The sequence below is a fragment of the Rhinichthys klamathensis genome, unplaced genomic scaffold (genome assembly GCF_029890125.1).
Source record: "Rhinichthys klamathensis goyatoka isolate OS25496 unplaced genomic scaffold, OSU_Roscu_1.1 h1tg000133l_1, whole genome shotgun sequence".
Classification (NCBI taxonomy): Eukaryota; Metazoa; Chordata; class Actinopteri; order Cypriniformes; family Leuciscidae; genus Rhinichthys; species Rhinichthys klamathensis.
The window spans coordinates 1,319,863-1,336,569 of NW_026606668.1; the positions used below are offsets into that span (position 1 = coordinate 1,319,863).

Here is a 16,707-nt window from a genome sequence, read left to right on the forward strand (position 1 = left end):
CCCGTTCGAGCCAATCCAGCTGGTGGACATGAAACACCTGTCGTTCAAAACAGTGTTTCTCATGGCTCTCGCTTCAGTGAAGCGCATAGGGGACTTACAGGCGCTTTCAGTAAGCGCGTCGTGTATGGAGTTTGGGCCTAATGACTCGAAGGTCATTCTCAAACCAAAGCACGGGTATGTCCCGAAATCCCTCAATACACCGTTCAGGGCCCAGGTAATTTCCCTGTCCGCCCTTCCGGTTCTCAGTGAGGAGGAGGATGCGAGTCTCCTTTGCCCCGTCAGGGCATTGAGAGCTTATGTGTCACGCTCGTCTGTTTTCAGACAGACGGAGCAGCTTTTTGTTTTGTTTGGCGGGCGTTCCAAGGGACTCGCCGCCTCAAAACAGAGCCTATCCAGATGGATAGTGGATGCCATTGCGCTCGCTTACTCTGCGAAGGGCCTACAGTGCCCCTTGGGTGTCAGGGCGCACTCCACGAGAGGCGTGGCCTCTTCGTGGGCATGGTCGAGCGGGGTTTCCCTGCAAGATATCTGTACGGCCGCGGGCTGGGCCTCGCCGTCTACATTTATAAAATACTATAACCTGGAGGTACCCGCCTTACAAGCTAAGCTTTGGCGATCTAAAATTCAGTACTATCTGCCCCGCTGTGCGGCCCAGATGCTGAGTTTACTGCAGCCCCATGAGTGTTGACACACGTATGGCCACCCAGATCAGGCTGAAAGCTTTCACCCTGGCTGCGCGTTTTATTGTCATATAATAGCCCCGCTGGGTGCTTTTTTACAGGGAATGACGCTTCCAGCCTCTCTTCCTACACTCTATGTGAGTTTATGGTGATTATGCACTACATGAGCCCTGGGCTTCGGCCCCCGGGACTTTGGTGTTGGATCCCTGTACGCACGGCGTGTTGCATTGTGTTCCCCTAGCGTAAGCTATTACGCAGTACGAGAGATACTCTCGTAAGAGAACGTACTCGGTTACTAACGTAACCTCGGTTCTCTCTAGAGAGGGAACGAGTACTGCGTATCTTGCCGTGCTTGGTATACGCTCTGGTTCGCTTCAGTGATAAAAACCAGCTTGTATCAGCCTAACGAGCATATTTATAGGGTGAGACCACGCCCCTTCTGGCGGGACGTGACGATATGGGCGCGAATTGCCCCCATTGGTCATTACGTCACGCAGAGTCTCTCTCGATAGGCTGCTGCATTTGCTGCAGAGCAACCAATAGGCGCGCGAGCTGTTTCGCCTATGTCTGCTTGCTGCTGCAAAGCGTTTTACATTAATAAAAAATTAAGGATAATTTTTGGCTTCAATATCTCGCGGAAAAGAGTTTTTCCCCTAGCGTAAGCTATTACGCAGTACTCGTTCCCTCTCTAGAGAGAACCGAGGTTACGTTAGTAACCGAGTACGTTTTCAAAAATGTTCGGTTTCAGTGCGTTTTCGTGTGGACGAATGGCCGAACCGCGTAAAAAAAGTCACGGTTATAAAAATACCCGTGTCCGTGTGGACAGGGCCTCAGAGGTCCGTTTGAAGCACAGAGAGCACTTAGTCCTTTTTAAAAAGGACTAAGCCACAGACAAAGACAGTTTCTGTGTGGTCCGAGGATAGCATTGAGAAATTAAAGGGCTGTTTTGCTTCTACTGATTGGGAACTCTTTCATGACGAGATGGACATTGAGGTGGCTACAGAAACTATAACTGATTATATTAACTTTTGTGTGGACACAGTTGTGGAGAAGAAAACTGTAACTGTATTTCCTAATAACAAAAGTTATATAACAAAAGAAGTTAAGGAGTGTTTAAATAGAAAGAAATGGGCTTTTATTAATCAAGACAAAATTGAACTAAAATCAGTCCAAAAGGAATTAAATTTGCTACTGAGGGGGGCAAGGAAAAAACATAGAGATACTATAGAACAAAACTTTAATTCAGGGAACTCCAAAAAATTGTGGGACGCTATGAAAGTCGTAACTAATATGGCACCTCCTCGAAAGAGGCTTGTAATTAGCAATGACCAACAAAGAGCAAATTACTTGAATAATTTTTTTCTTAGGTTTGAGTCACCAGTGGATCAATTGTGTACTCTGGACCACATTATATGTAATTCAGGTCAAAGGCTAGAGATAGCACCTAATAGAGTAAGCTCACAATTTAGAGGTATATGTTCCAAAAAATCCATGGGTCCTGATGGAATTTCAGCTTTTTTGCTAAAGACTTGTGCAAATGAACTTACTCCAGCATTCTGCCCTATCTTTCAGAAATCTATTGACTCACATATTATTCCATCTTTGTGGAAGAAATCGATAATTATACCTGTTCCTAAGAAAACTTGCCCAGTGGGAAATTCTGATTTTAGACCTGTGGCTTTGACTTCAAATGTTATGAAATGCTTTGAGAGACTTGTTGTAACTGTCTTAAAGGATCAGGTTAAATCATTCCTTGATCCATTTCAGTTTGCATATACGGTTGGACGGGGCACTGATGATGCTATTAACTGCATCACTCATTTGGTGAATAGTCATTTAGAAGATTCCCAGGCATATGCTTGTTTACTTTTTATAGATTTTAGTTCAGCATTTAATACACTTCAACCTAATATACTGATGAAGAAGTTGATAGAGCTAGAAGTGAACCCATTCTGCATTAAGTGGTTTTATTCTTTTTTAACTAATCGTACACAACAAGTCAGAGTTAATAATTTCTATTCTGAGATGAAAACTACCAATATAGGGGCCCCACAGGGTTATGTTAGCTCACCCTTTTTATTTTCACTATACACTAATGAGTGAGTGTGTCTCTAGTCAGGATGAGACATATTTCATCAAATTTTCTGACGACACAGCAATATTGAGCTTACTGAATAAGACAACAAATCCCTTGCAGTATTTCTCTGATGTTGACAGATTTGTCAGTTGGTGCGACACCAATTCCTTGGTTTTAAATGAAAGGAAGACTGTTGAAATGATTTTTGATCCTAGGTCTGTGGGAGACCATAGCCCTGTAATAATACATGGTAATATTATTGAACAGGTTTCTTCATATAAATACTTAGGAGTTTTTATGGACAATTTACTATGCTGGTCTTCTCACATCGACAATCTTTGTTCCAGACTGCAGCAGAGGCTATACTTCCTGCGAAGGTTAAAAATGTTTGGAGTAAACCAGAGGATTTTGTTTCTATTTTATCAGTCTGTTTTTGAAAGCTTAATTAGATACTGTATTACTGCATGGTATGGAAATCTGACTGTTCAATCTAAATCAAAACTAGCACGCCTGGTGCATTCAGCTCAAAAAAATCACAGGGTGGCAGGAAAAACGAACCATACAAGAACTGTACGAGGCATCTATTTCAAGGCAAGCTAAAAGAATTGTCTCTGATGAAACACATATTTTACATAAGTATTTTAATTTGCTACCATCAGGGAGAAGATTCAGGGTCTTGTTGTGCAAGTCTAATCGTTATAAAAAACTCCTTTGTTCCAACTGCGATAAAAATTTTAAATAGAGATTTTTTTTCTTTTAATTGATGTAGTATGCTGCTAGTTTTTTACATAATTCATTGAAATGTGTTATTGCTTATTACTGCATGTCATTGTACGTATTGTGTTGTGTGTGATTGATGTTGTGCACTGGCCGTGTCATGCTGTCCAAGACAAATTTCCCAGGAATGGGACAATAAAAGTATAATAATAATAAGCATCATGAAGAACAAGGAACCAGGCAGGTCCGAGATACTGTTGTGGAGAAGTTTAAAGCCGGATCTGGATACAGAAAGATTTCCCAAGCTTTAAACGTCTCAAGGAGGACTGTGCAAGCGATAATATTGAAATGGAAGGAGTATCAGACCACTGCAAATCTACCAAGACCCGGCCGTCCCTCTAAACTTTCAGCTCATACAAGGAGAAGACTGATCAGAGATGCAGCCAAGAGGCCCATGATTACTCTGGATGAACTGCAGAGATCTACAGCTGAGGTGGAAGACTCTGTCCATAGGACAACAATCAGTCGTATACTGCACAAATCTGGCCTTTATGGAAGAGTGGCAAGAAGAAAGCCATTTCTTAAAGATATCCATAAAAAGTGTCGTTTAAAGTTTGCCACAAGCCACCTGGGAGACACACCAAACATGTAGAAGAAGGTGCTCTGGTCAGATGAAACCAAATCGAACTTTTTGGCAACAATGCAAAACGTTATGTTTGGCGTAAAAGCAACACAGCTCATCACCCTGAACACACCATCCCCACTGTCAAACATGGTGGTGGAAGCATCATAGTTTGGGCCTGCTTTTCTTCAGCAGGGACAGGGAAGATGGTTAAAATTGATGGGAAGATGGATGGAGCCAAATACAGGACCATTCTGGAAGAAAACCTGATGGAGTCTGCAAAAGACCTGAGACTGGGATGGAGATTTGTCTTCCAACAAGACAATAATCCAAAACATAAAGCAAAATCTATAATGGAATGGTTCACAAATAAACATATTCAGGTGTTAGAATGGCCAAGTCAAAGTTCAGACCTGAATCCAATCGAGAATCTGTGGAAAGAACTGAAAACTGCTGTTCAAACGCTCTCCATCCAACCTCACTGAGCTCGAGCTGTTTTGCAAGGAGGAATGGGCAAAAATTTCAGTCTCTCGATGTGCAAAACTGATAGAGACATACCCCAAGCGACTTACAGCTGTAATCGCAGCAAAAGGTGGTGCTACAAAGTATTAACTTAAGGGGGCTGAATAATTTTGCACGCCCAATTTTTCAGTTTTTTATTTGTTAGAAAAAAAGTTTGAAATATCCAATAAATTTCGTTCCACTTCATGATTGTGTCCCACTTGTTGTTGATTCTTCACAAAAAAATATTTATGTTTGAAGCCTGAAATGTGGCAAAAGGTCGAAAAGTTCAAGGGGGCCGAATACTTTCGCAAGGCACTGTATGCAATCTACAAGCAATAATAGATCACATAATTACCGCATGGGACAAGCTGATTGGCCTCTGCTGATCCTGTGGCCAATGAAATTGCTTGCTCAACATTTAAATAGTATGGTTCAGTGGTTGTTGTAAGCTAGACCTGCTGCAGCGCATCTTTTTTGTCTCATCAGAGTTCCTCTGAAACCCTCCACCTCCACCTGTCTAAATCTGCTGTGTGATTTATGCATGTCGACGCTATTGGGATATCTTACATGCTCACAGCAGCGTGTCTATGTATCTATTAGCAGTATCAAGTCCATACTTGCTCTGCAACAGCAGCAGTGTAGCAGATCTAGTCCGCCAAGACCAAATACATTAACTAGGGGTGGAACGGTACATGTATTCGTATTGAACCGAAACGGTACGGGCGTCACGGTTCGGTGCACGAAGAACTGCACGAAGAATACACGGTACAAATAAAAAAGAAAACTCTTAAATAGCGATCAATTTCGCTTTATTCGCTTTTGGTGTGACTGTGAACGCAGCAATGAACAGGCTGCGATCAAGATTGCAATGCTGGAGTGTGTGTGTGTGTGTGTGTGCAAGAGAGAGAGAGAGAGAGAGAGGTGCGGGCGCGAATCGCGCAATCGAACAGTGTGTGTGTGCGTGTGTGCGCGCGTGCGAGAGAGACAGAGAGAGAGAGAGGCGCGGGCGCGAATCGCGCGATCGAACTGTGTGTGTGTGTGTGTGTGTGTGTGAGAGGCACGGGCGATGAACAGTGGAAACATAAAAACATACTCCGTAATTTTTTTCATACAGGACATCATTAAAACTGCAAATTGTTTACTTATATTTGTGTACACTCGCAATAAAACACAACATTGTGCTTTTGTCACACTCTAAACTCTTGTCAAACTGTAACCTACAACTGTTAACAAAAGTTTTTAATGGTAGTATTATTTTATACGGAAATCAATTATTTATAATTCAGATAAGAATAAAGTTAGAGTTAATTAAAATGAAGGAAAACAAATAAATTGATCTGAAATAGCAAATTAATTTTAAATTCATTCAGGTACAATTATCAAACATATCTCAAGGTCTTTTCGTCTTTTTAATAATTTAATTTATAAACTAATTATATAAAACTACTGTCAGTGCACTACAAATAAACTGGTTCTATGCCTTTATTAATAAAACTTTATTAAAAAAATACAAGGCTTAAGACATTTATAAAAATGCCTTCTGCATTTTTGTTTTGCTTTTCACTCCATTGTACCGAAATCATACCGAACCGTGACGTCTGAACCGAGGTATGAACCGAACCGTGACTTCTGTGTACCGTTCCACCCCTAACATTAACATTGCCTTATTCAATAACATGCTAAATCTGTTGTTATGATTGAAATATATAAATCCATACCTGTAGTTCCACTTGTGAAGCAAATCAGTGCCAGGTCCTCTGGTTTAGGAGGCTTGAAATAAAAATTCAATACTAAGTATTCATTCAATTATGAAGTAAAAAAAAAATCAATAATAAAGCAATCAAATAAAACTATTCATTATTTACATATAATGTTGCAAGTCTGTAAATCAATACAGTGCTCAGTTTTACTCACAATGGGAGTCTTGAGGTTGACTTTGCCAATAGCCTGCCAAAAGAAAGACTTCATTTAGTGCAGTACTAATACAAGATTAATGGGATCACTGTTTAGCAAGTGTGTGTGTGTGTGTGTATGCGTGTGTCCTCCAAACCTCCAGCTCCTTGAGGCTCAAAACTTCAATGCCGTTCTGTTGTGCTTGTGCAGTCAGCTCACTGTCAAAGGTCTCCATGATCACTATGGTTGTGACGCTGTGCTTCCGGCCAGACACACAGTCCAAGATCAGACGAGCTTTTTCCGCGAGATCACAGATCACAGTGGAGATGGAGGCTACAACAAAACCTCTGTTACCCACAACAAATTTCCACAATTTCGACAACACATCACAATGTCAACTCGATTTCCATCTTCATTCAAATCTTCAAATGAAATTAAAAATAGTTATATTAATTAATTAAAACACATCCACGTTTTCTCTATTTAAATATAGTTACACGAGTAGTTACACGACCAAGTATGGTGACACTAAATAAAATGTTGCGCTTTTTTTATAAGCGGGTAAAATGGATAACTATAATGTATGGCGGAATAGCACTTATTGGGAGCACTTCGACTCGGCGCTGTAATATCTTCACTCGTGAAAAGTCCTCTCCCCCCTCTCCCAGTCCTCTCCCTCTCCCTGTCATTTCCGTCAATAGAACCAACGTGACCTGCACGCCTGCAGTAGTAGTAGTTTTTTGTGCAGAGTTGACGAAGTATCAGGGAGAGGGAGAGGGGGAGAGGACTTTTCACGAGTGAAGATATTACAGCGCCGAGTCGAAGTGCTCCCAATAAGTGCTATTCCACCATACATTATAGTTATCCATTTTACCCGCTTATAAAAAGCGGCACATTTTATTTAGTGTCACCATACTTGGTCGTGTATCTACACGTATAACTATATTTAAATAGAGAAAACGTGGATGTGTTTGGCCGCTTCTAACTTCATCTCTGTTTGGCCCATATCCAATGAATGGGGCTAAGCTAACTGCTCTCAAAGTTCTCCGCCCGACAGAGCGATTCAGTGCACGCACTGAGACGAGAGAGGTATGTATCAACTCGTGTTAGATAAGAGAATAACATAGTTTAATATGAAAAAACGGTGGAGTATCCCTTTAAAGGCACAGTATGTAAGTTTTGCCGCTAGAGGTTGCTTTTTCAAAACATTAACAAAGGCGTAGCTTGAAAACGCTGTGAATGAGCGTGGAATCATGGGAGTTTTCGTCATCACCTCCACAGCCGATGGAAAGCAATCCGATGGGACTCAGGCAGAAATCATATTCATGGGTGAGCTAATGTATTAAAGTTTTATTAATGTTACTGTGGTATGAAGCAGGGAAGGGCTGAGAGCCTAGGAAATTGTATACTGCTGTTTTTGCTTATATCGGCTGCTGCCGCTCTTTTCGCTTTGTTGTTTATGCATATTTTATGATTGAAGTTACGATTAAAGTTGATTAACGCCCACCTCCTTCATCCCTGAATTTGAAATTTGTTACAGTTGTGTTTGCTCACTTAAATTCACATTATTTTATTTCATTCTGATGAAATAGCCGCAAATGCTGAATTACAGTTCCCTATCGGTCAGTCACTACTACGTAGGTCATGACTGACCAATAGGAATCTCGCTAGAGAGGCCAATCTACTTCGAGTGAAACTAAAACAAGCCAATGCACTCATCTGACCTATTCGACGAGGCTTACAAGGCCTGTGGGGAAGCTGCCTCTGTCATGCACGCCATAGCGTTGCTGCAGGTCCATCAGGCCAAGGCACTGAAGGACCTGCAAGAGGGTGGTCATGATCCACAAGTTCTCCAAGAACTTCGTGCCACAACGGACCTCACACTTCGTGTGACGAAGGTCACTGCGTGATCAGTGGGTCGTGCGATGTCCATCTTGGTGGTCCAGGAACGCCATCTCTGGCTGTGTCTGGCCGACATGAGGGAGACCGACCAGCTCCGGTTCCTTAACTCCCCTGTGTCCCAGACCGGCCTCTTCGGCGACGCGGTCGAGAACTTTGCAGTTCTCGGCTGTACAAAAGCAGACAGAGGCTATCAAATACATCCTGCCGCGTTGGTCAGCTGCTGCCTCTACCCCACCGCCCGCGGCTCCTCAGTCTGCTCGTCGCCGGGGGCGTCCTCCCGCGTCTGCCCTTGCTCCCGCGCCACAGCAGCAGCCTCCACCTAAACGGTGCCGTGGAGCCAGTCGCAGGCAGGCCGCCCCGCCCGTCCAGGCACCCGCCAAAAAGGGGGGCAAAGCCAGAGGCCCCAGGATGGGCGACCCGGAGATGGATGGGACTGCTCTCCAGGAAGAGGGCCGGGTGGAAAATCATTTGTTCCGTTTTATTTGTTTTCCGCCGCTGGCTTCAGAACCAGCGGTACCCAAATTTTCAATAAAAGAGCAGTTTCTATCATCTCTGGGTCCGAAGAGGGACCGGAGAGCAGTGGGGGGGACAGAATCCTCACCACTCTCATTCACCTCTTCTATCGCCAGCGGGCAGCAGTGTGCGGTCCAAGAACGCCACCGAGCCGACTCCTGCACCTCCTGCCCCGTGGAACCAGGTAAGTGTTGCACAGCACACTCAGACCCCACTACAGGCCGCCTCCCAGAGAGAGCCTCCCGAGCCACGTCCCTGTGTTCCACCTCGCTGCCCCACTCCGGGTACGCACACGGTCCCTTTGGTCCCTCTGTGAGCCTGGTTAGTGCTCCCTAGTCCGTCTTGCTGGCTCATTCGGACAATCAGGCTCGGCTATGCGATTCAGTTCGCCCGGCGTCCCCCCAAGTTTCGGGCCATCCACTCCACTACAGTGAGAGCAGGCGATGCCCATGTCTTGCGTGCGGAGATCGCAGTCCTACTGGCGAAGGACGCGATAGAGCCGGGCCCTCCAGCCGATATGAGGTCAGGACACAACAGTCACTACTTCATTGTACCCAAGAAAGGTGGTGGGTTACGACGATCTTGGATCTGCGAGTTTTGAATCGGAGCCTCCACAAGCTACCATTCACTTAACAAAATAGTGTTGTCTCTGAAGCATGGTACAAACATGTTACTTGCGGTAAATCAAGAAATCAATAGATTCAAACAATAAGACTAACCGTGTTGAGCTATATAACAATGTTTAATTTTCTATCGTTAAAAGTATTCAAACAGTTGCTCACCAAAAAGCATAACAAATTGAAGCGTGTTTCCTGGTTTTAAATGGGGTTTCCATGTTTCCTACGGAAATTAAGTGTAACACGGATATGATGTCATTGACGGGCTACGCAATGACACGGGCCGTTACACTGGTTAAAATAGCTGATTTCTCTGGATTTAAACATTGTTGGAAACATTTGGGATAATGTAAGTACACAAGTCAACAAAATATATATTGTTTTAGTGGTTTTTGGATATTTGAATCCAAAAATCTTACATATTGTGCCTTTAAGTAATTCAATAAAAATTTATTTTAATAAATAGGTTCTAGCTAATAGTGTTTTAGTTACTTTTTCAGTGAACAAAATGCTTTTCTGTAAAAGGAATAGGACATTTTTAGTCTGAATAAAAATAAAAAATATTTTTTTTTCAAGTATTTATTTGCAGAAATAAAACTAAATAGAAGGTAAAGATATCATAAAACTTCTGCACAGAATTATAAAAAAATGCTGTGCTCTTGCTCACCTTTGTCAATGATGTAGCTGATGGCCTCTGTACCCAGTGTGTCATACAGTGGCACTGCCACCAGTGAATATGTGTAACATGCCAGCTCTGAAATCGTCCACTAATGTACAAGCAATTTAATCAGTTGTGGAATACACATACTTATGCACAAATAATATAATCTTAAACAGAATAAATATAGAATAAAACAGGATTAGGAAGTGCTCCCAAACCTGCTGTACAATAAGCGAAGCAATTAATTGGGGCTGTCAATCAACCTTTAATTAATGTAAATACATGACATTTTAATTAAATTGTAAATATTAATATTGCAGAGAAAGCACCCAAATGAAAAAATTCGGTCACACTTTATATAATGTGTCTTTAACTATTATGTACTTACATAAAAAAATAAGTACAATGTAATTATTGTGTTGAAGTTGTATTGCAAAACACTTCTGCAGCTATTGAGGTGGGATACGGGTAAGGTAATTATAATAATATAAGTACAATGTAAAAACATGTATGTACATAATAAGTGCACTGTATCAAATGATTCATTTAAATGTTGGTACAAAGTAGATAAAGGGTAAGACACAATATAAAAAGTGAGACTAAAATGTTATAAGTTATTACATTATTGTGGCAAACAAGTAAAGCAATGAATATACAAAAAGTGGCTTTAGAAGTATTCATATTGTTTAGTTTACTTTCATATACGTGATTATTGGCCTACAGCCTACATCAATCCATTTTACAATCAAACTGTCTAAGGCAGATAGCTCTAGTAGGATGTAAATACCTCTGGCCTGTTCTGTGCAAAGATGCCGATGTATTTGTCTCCCGATTGACTGTGACCTCTGTGGAGTAATGCTGAACCTGCAAACTCTGCTCTGTCTGCTACCTACAAACACAAACATCATACGAAAATACATAACTTATTCAATTGCACAGCCATATCTGATCAAATATTAACAAGAGAGGAATCCATGAACATTTACTAAATAAAATGCTATTCTGCCAGTTCCGATTTAAAATCACACAGCAGAGCAGACTACAGAAATCTTACCTCTTTATACGACAGCCATTTATATTGCTTGCTCGCTTTTCGTGATCCTAAACAAGGTCCATTATCTATAAAAAATAAATAAAAAATCACAAAAATGTAAAGATCTCAAACATGATGACAAAACTTTAGGCTTAGAGCTGCACGATTCTGGATATTTTTGATTCTGAGTAGACAACTAAACAACACAATATATTTTAAAAATATTTAATTAATCTGAATTAATAATTTTAAAAGAAAATTGGTTTTAATGAATGATTCAATGACTCGCTCATAAAGACTTGTTTCATTACTGGATGGATCAGCATTTTTGAACAAATCTTTTGAATGAATGATTCAATGACAAATACATTTTTTAACAGTCACTTGTCGCCACCTACTGGTGTAACGATGTTATTGATAAATCTTTATTTGAAGTGTCAAGTTACTTCAAAATGTGTCATTTACTTTATTTTGATCCCTAGAGTAGGCATCAGTGTTTATATCCAATAAACTTTATTCCAGTATTTATTTCCAGAAAAAAAATAATGATACTGTGTGTTTGAAAATACTGTTTGTAAAGCTGTTTCATATCTATATATGATGATAACTGCTCTCTCTGGGTCAGCAGTAGCCTGGATGCCAGCCCGAACCCCGCCCACAACATTTTTTGGTCGGGAAGTTCGGTCTGGACTCGATCCATTGAGGAGTAATTATGATCGGTTCAAAATTAGTCGGGCCAATCAAATTGCCAGGGCGGGCTTTATACGATGATGGACAGATGATCTGCAGTTACGTAATCATCACGTTATCAAAGAGCGCTTGGGTTGAACTGGTTTCCCTCAAAGATGACTGCAGCTGGAGAATTGAGATGTATAGATTCCGCTATTGCATCTGTTGTAAAAGAAATCGACAGCGCGTTCATTTTAAAAGACGAACAGAGAACTGCAATCAAGGCATTTGTCGATCGGAAAGATGTGTTTGCCGTCCTTCCTACGGGATTCGGCAAAAGTTTATTTTATCAGCTGTCTCCGGTGGTCGCTAAGAAGATGGGACGCAATGAAAACCCTGTGGTCGTTGTGGTTTCTCCTTTGGTCACACTCATGGAGGACCAAGTAAAAGAAGCAACACTCATTATTTTACTACTTCTTCCAGCGTGCGTGCAGTTGAGTTGTGTTGAAAACTATGCTATGCAACTACGTAGCTGACTTTATGCGTTGCTCTGATTGGTTGTAGGTCTATCCAATTGAGTGCAGAGGTTTTTTTTTTCCTGGTTCGGTTAAAACACGCCTCATAATCAAAGCCCTATGGAGCAGTATCAGACTCACATTCTGACTAGAATACGAGTATGACGAAGTCAGGCTAGGTCAGCAGCAGTACGAACACAAATTTAATTGTTCGCTGTTCGTCAAAGGTGTAATAGACATAGCCGAATAATTGACATTTTGGAATAATGTATATTATATATCGCAATCTTTTAACGATTAATCGTGCAGCTCTAGGTGAACTATTCATTTAGTTGATATGAATGTCTTAATTAAATGACCACTTGACTTACTTGACACTCTTAGTCCTCGTAAGAAAAACTCATACATTGTCCGAGCGTCTTTATAGTAGTATGTCATGTATGTGTCACTGTCCAATAGGATAGACCGACGAGCATATTCACTACCCTGAAAACACAAAACAAATGAACTATGATGTAGTTCTGTCCCAGAAAATCAAATCACAACTCCTTACAAATCTGCTCCCGCTTTGCTTCCACACCAGACAGATACTCTGGAACAGCATAAACAGAAACAAACTGAGTAAAATGAACAGTGAATCATCCCAATGCATTTGAAATTTGAGGACCAGAGCGAAATGATAATTTCATTTATGCATAAACCATTTTTACAGTAGCATTAACTTGTCAAAATAAACAAGAAAATAAGACTCACAGGTCACAGGTAAAGGTCACTGAATCTTTCGCTACTTTAGGGTTTGACAAACCTAAATAAGACCAGGCCATTAACAGCAGAAGGAAGGAAGACTTCACGCTAAAAGAATTTACAGATGGTCGTTGCGCAAGTTGCGTAGTGGATCTGACTGCCTTTATAGCTGTTGCCAACAAGTTTCAGTTACCATAGCAAACATACAATAAATGGTGAGAATACAAGAACCTCTGTGTTTTCTTCTTCAGCCAAAGACAGAGACAGAGATCAAGGACATACATCTATAATTCCACTTGTCTGGGTGAAAGAGGCTGTAATTATTTGTATCTAAGGCAACGTTACAGTCTGTGCACATGTGTACATACACACAAAACTGCTCAGCATATGAGGACAGAATGTGAACTGGGAGGAAAAAGCAGGGATGTGATAAAAATACCATGTTTTCAACACACACACACTACCATTCAAAAGTTTTGGGCTAGTAGTTTATTTTTTTGAGTATATGTCTCTTATGCTCACCAAGGCTGCATTTGCTCACAAATACAGTAAAATTGGTTATTATAGAAACCACAATGCATGATTCCAAGAAAACACAGCACATATTTTGTGCACTAAGATATATTTAAATGTGCAGTACTGTATGTCTGAGAACACAGATGGGCAACTTAAGACAGCTCATAAATGCAGAGTTTTGTGACATGCAGCGGGTGACCTGTTCATATGCTGGGTTAACCAGAGGAAGCCACAGTCTGTACTGCTGAACCGCTTTTCAAAGGGAGCAAATAATCACTAAAATCTTGCACCTCGAGCTGAGAGACACTTTCAACCTTTTCAAAATAGATTTGACTCTAGAATGCGTTCGGAGGTCTCTGACTGAAAACGTGTTTATTTTAATGCGTTGCAAGTTTCGCAAGCTATGATTGTGTGGAGAACTTCTAATAACCTTGGTGGATTTGCAAGCCAATGGCTGCTAAGCAACTGTTGGAGATGAGAATCCACTAGTTTTTCTCAAACTGCTGGGAAGTTTTTTTTACCAGGTGGCCACTGGCCACATTGAATAATTCCAATGAAGAATTACCAAATTACCAAAATTGTATGGAATTGAATTTTTTAAGTACAACATATTTAATAGCTTTGTTTGAGGTGGTTATTAACATTGAAACCAGAAATCCTCAAGTGCAACTGATGGTATAATCAATAGTCAATAATCTCAAAATTAAAGATTTACCTCATTGTTGCATGCCAGAGTTTTAGAGTAGGCATCATCTAAACTGTGGTTGGTCATTTTGCATCTAGGTCTACCTGTCTATGTGGCCTTAAAAAAAACTACAATGTAGATCAGACTTTGTTTCACAGACATATTGACGAGACTACTAACCCTGAACTAGGGGTTGTAGCACAGCCTAGTCGACTTTAATTGTTTTTCTTTTTTTACGCTTGATGTCGACTAGTCACTGACCATGGTCTATAGAGGGCGCAACAGGATAAGAAATCTTTGAAGTCCACTTTTACACTTCGTTCTTAATAATTAAAATGACAAATAGATTTAATTCGTTATATAGCGCTTTTCTGTGCACTCAAAGCGCTATACATAGAAGGGGAATCTCCTCAACCACCACCAATGTGCAGCATCCACCTGGATGATGCGACGACAGCCATATTGCGCCAGAACGCCCACCACACACCAGCTTATTGGTGGAGAGGAGACGGTGATGAAGCCAATCAGTATATGGGGATGATTAGTAGGCCATGATGGACAGAGGCCAATGGGCAAATTTGGCAAGGGATTTTTAATGACCGCAGAGAGTCAGGCCCTTGGTTTAAAGTCTCATCCGAAGGATGGCAATGCATACTCCGAGAGCGCTCCACGAGATATGTTTGTTTATACAATCTAGATGCTCAAAATTATAGGTGAATGCATGTTTTAAACAGCTTATTGTACATACAAGTTAATCGCCGATCTAAACTAATGCACTGCAGCATTGTACAGAATCATTCACTAGCACAGAAATTTATCGTCAACATTGTTCTGTAATTTATCAATAAAATATCTTAGAAACTAAAAAAGTTCTAGCATAATTTATTATAGTGACTAAAACCCACAGCTTCACTATTAGTAGAGAAACCCTGCACGGTAGAATTGATTCACACACAAACGCTCTCTCACTAATGCATTCAATGTAATCTTTACTGCGCTACCGTATCTGTATCTGATTTAGAACGAGCAGAAATCTGTGAGAAATAGAACGACCCAAATACAAAATAACTGAGAAAAATAAGCTGTTATGTTGAGCAATAGCCTTGTGGGAAGTGCTGTGTAATACAGTATGCCATAGCTGTGCACAAGGCAAGCCGCATTCTAGTCTCAGCTTGAGGTTCAGGCTTATTTGTTCATTAATGATGTCATCAGCGACTAGTCAACTCGACTTTTATCACATAAATGTTGGCTTAAAAAAATCTAAAGTCGTTCAATCCCTACCCCTAGTAGTTATAAAACTACATTTGTGGAAGCATTTTTCACACTTACCGGTACCTCCACGGACTGCATGGCGAGGTCACAGGGTGGTTTAAGGGCTTTGGGACGGGTGGCCAGCCAGTATGTGGTGATGGCAGCAAATGCGCCCATGCCCATGAGGGTGTTAGTGGGTAAACTGCGCACATACTGCCTCACGTCGTCCAGCTCAGGCACCCGCAGGTGTCGGATCAGATCCTGGGCCTGCATTGCTCTGCCAATTCAGCTAACTCAAGTCTGAAAGGAAAAACACAGAGGGAGGACACACAAAGTGATTATGGAAAAACAAAACAGATACTGGTGTATTTTGAAATGCACTTTTAATTGTCATTTGAAAATCAGTTTGAAGTGAATTTAACATTTGGTAATATTTATGATGAATATTTGACATTTTTGTATGTGACGTGTTGGCCCTTATTAAAATGATTGTGATTTAGTGATTGGCAAAGAAAACACGTTTTGTACAAAAATGGATGAAGTATGAGATTTGCATTCAAACTATTACATCCACCAGCTGAAATGCCCATGATCACCACCAGAGGGCACTCCTCCCAACTCCCTTGCTTTCCTATCATGAACATCAATTCCCATAACCCATTGCCTGGACTCATTATTGTTTGGTCACTTCCATGGTGTGTCATTATCTAGTTAAGTCTGCCTATTTAAGCCCGGTGTTTTCTGGCATTCTTTGTGAAGTCTTGTTTGTGTCACAGGGCAATTCTGAGCACTCTCTCTTTGGCTTCCCGTGTTATGGTTTCGATCATCTGCCTGGTTTCCTGGATTTCCCTGTTTGCCTGTGATTTGATTTTGGACTCAGTTGTGGTTTGGATTGTTTGCCCTGTGTTTTTGATCTCGTCTGTTATTTGAATTACAAGCTTGGATTACCCTAATAAAGCTGCGTTTGGATCTCCAATCCAAGTCTCGGAGCAGTATGTGACACAAACATTGAATTCCTCTGAATAATTAAAAAAAATATTTATTGTTACAGTAAACTAGGAGTGCACAATACTGTTTTTATTATTATTATGTTATATTTATTATATCA

At 40.9% G+C, this 16,707-nt stretch overlaps 1 protein-coding gene across 2 annotated transcripts in view; it reads right to left on the reverse strand.

Annotated features, from left to right (window-relative positions):
• The window catches only part of acsl1a (acyl-CoA synthetase long chain family member 1a), a 44,710-nt gene that overhangs the window by 19,239 nt on the left and 8,764 nt on the right, over nt 1-16,707 (reverse strand). For both annotated transcript variants that reach the window (XM_056256797.1, XM_056256798.1), the window contains exons 2-9: nt 15,678-15,901; nt 12,775-12,889; nt 11,241-11,305; nt 10,974-11,075; nt 10,193-10,292; nt 6,651-6,826; nt 6,515-6,547; nt 6,319-6,370 (exon numbers count right to left, since the gene is read on the reverse strand). In XM_056256797.1, coding sequence (XP_056112772.1) covers nt 6,319-6,370; nt 6,515-6,547; nt 6,651-6,826; nt 10,193-10,292; nt 10,974-11,075; nt 11,241-11,305; nt 12,775-12,889; nt 15,678-15,872 — 838 coding nt within the window. In that variant the 5' untranslated portion in view covers nt 15,873-15,901. The remainder of the gene's footprint in view (nt 1-6,318; nt 6,371-6,514; nt 6,548-6,650; nt 6,827-10,192; nt 10,293-10,973; nt 11,076-11,240; nt 11,306-12,774; nt 12,890-15,677; nt 15,902-16,707) is intronic.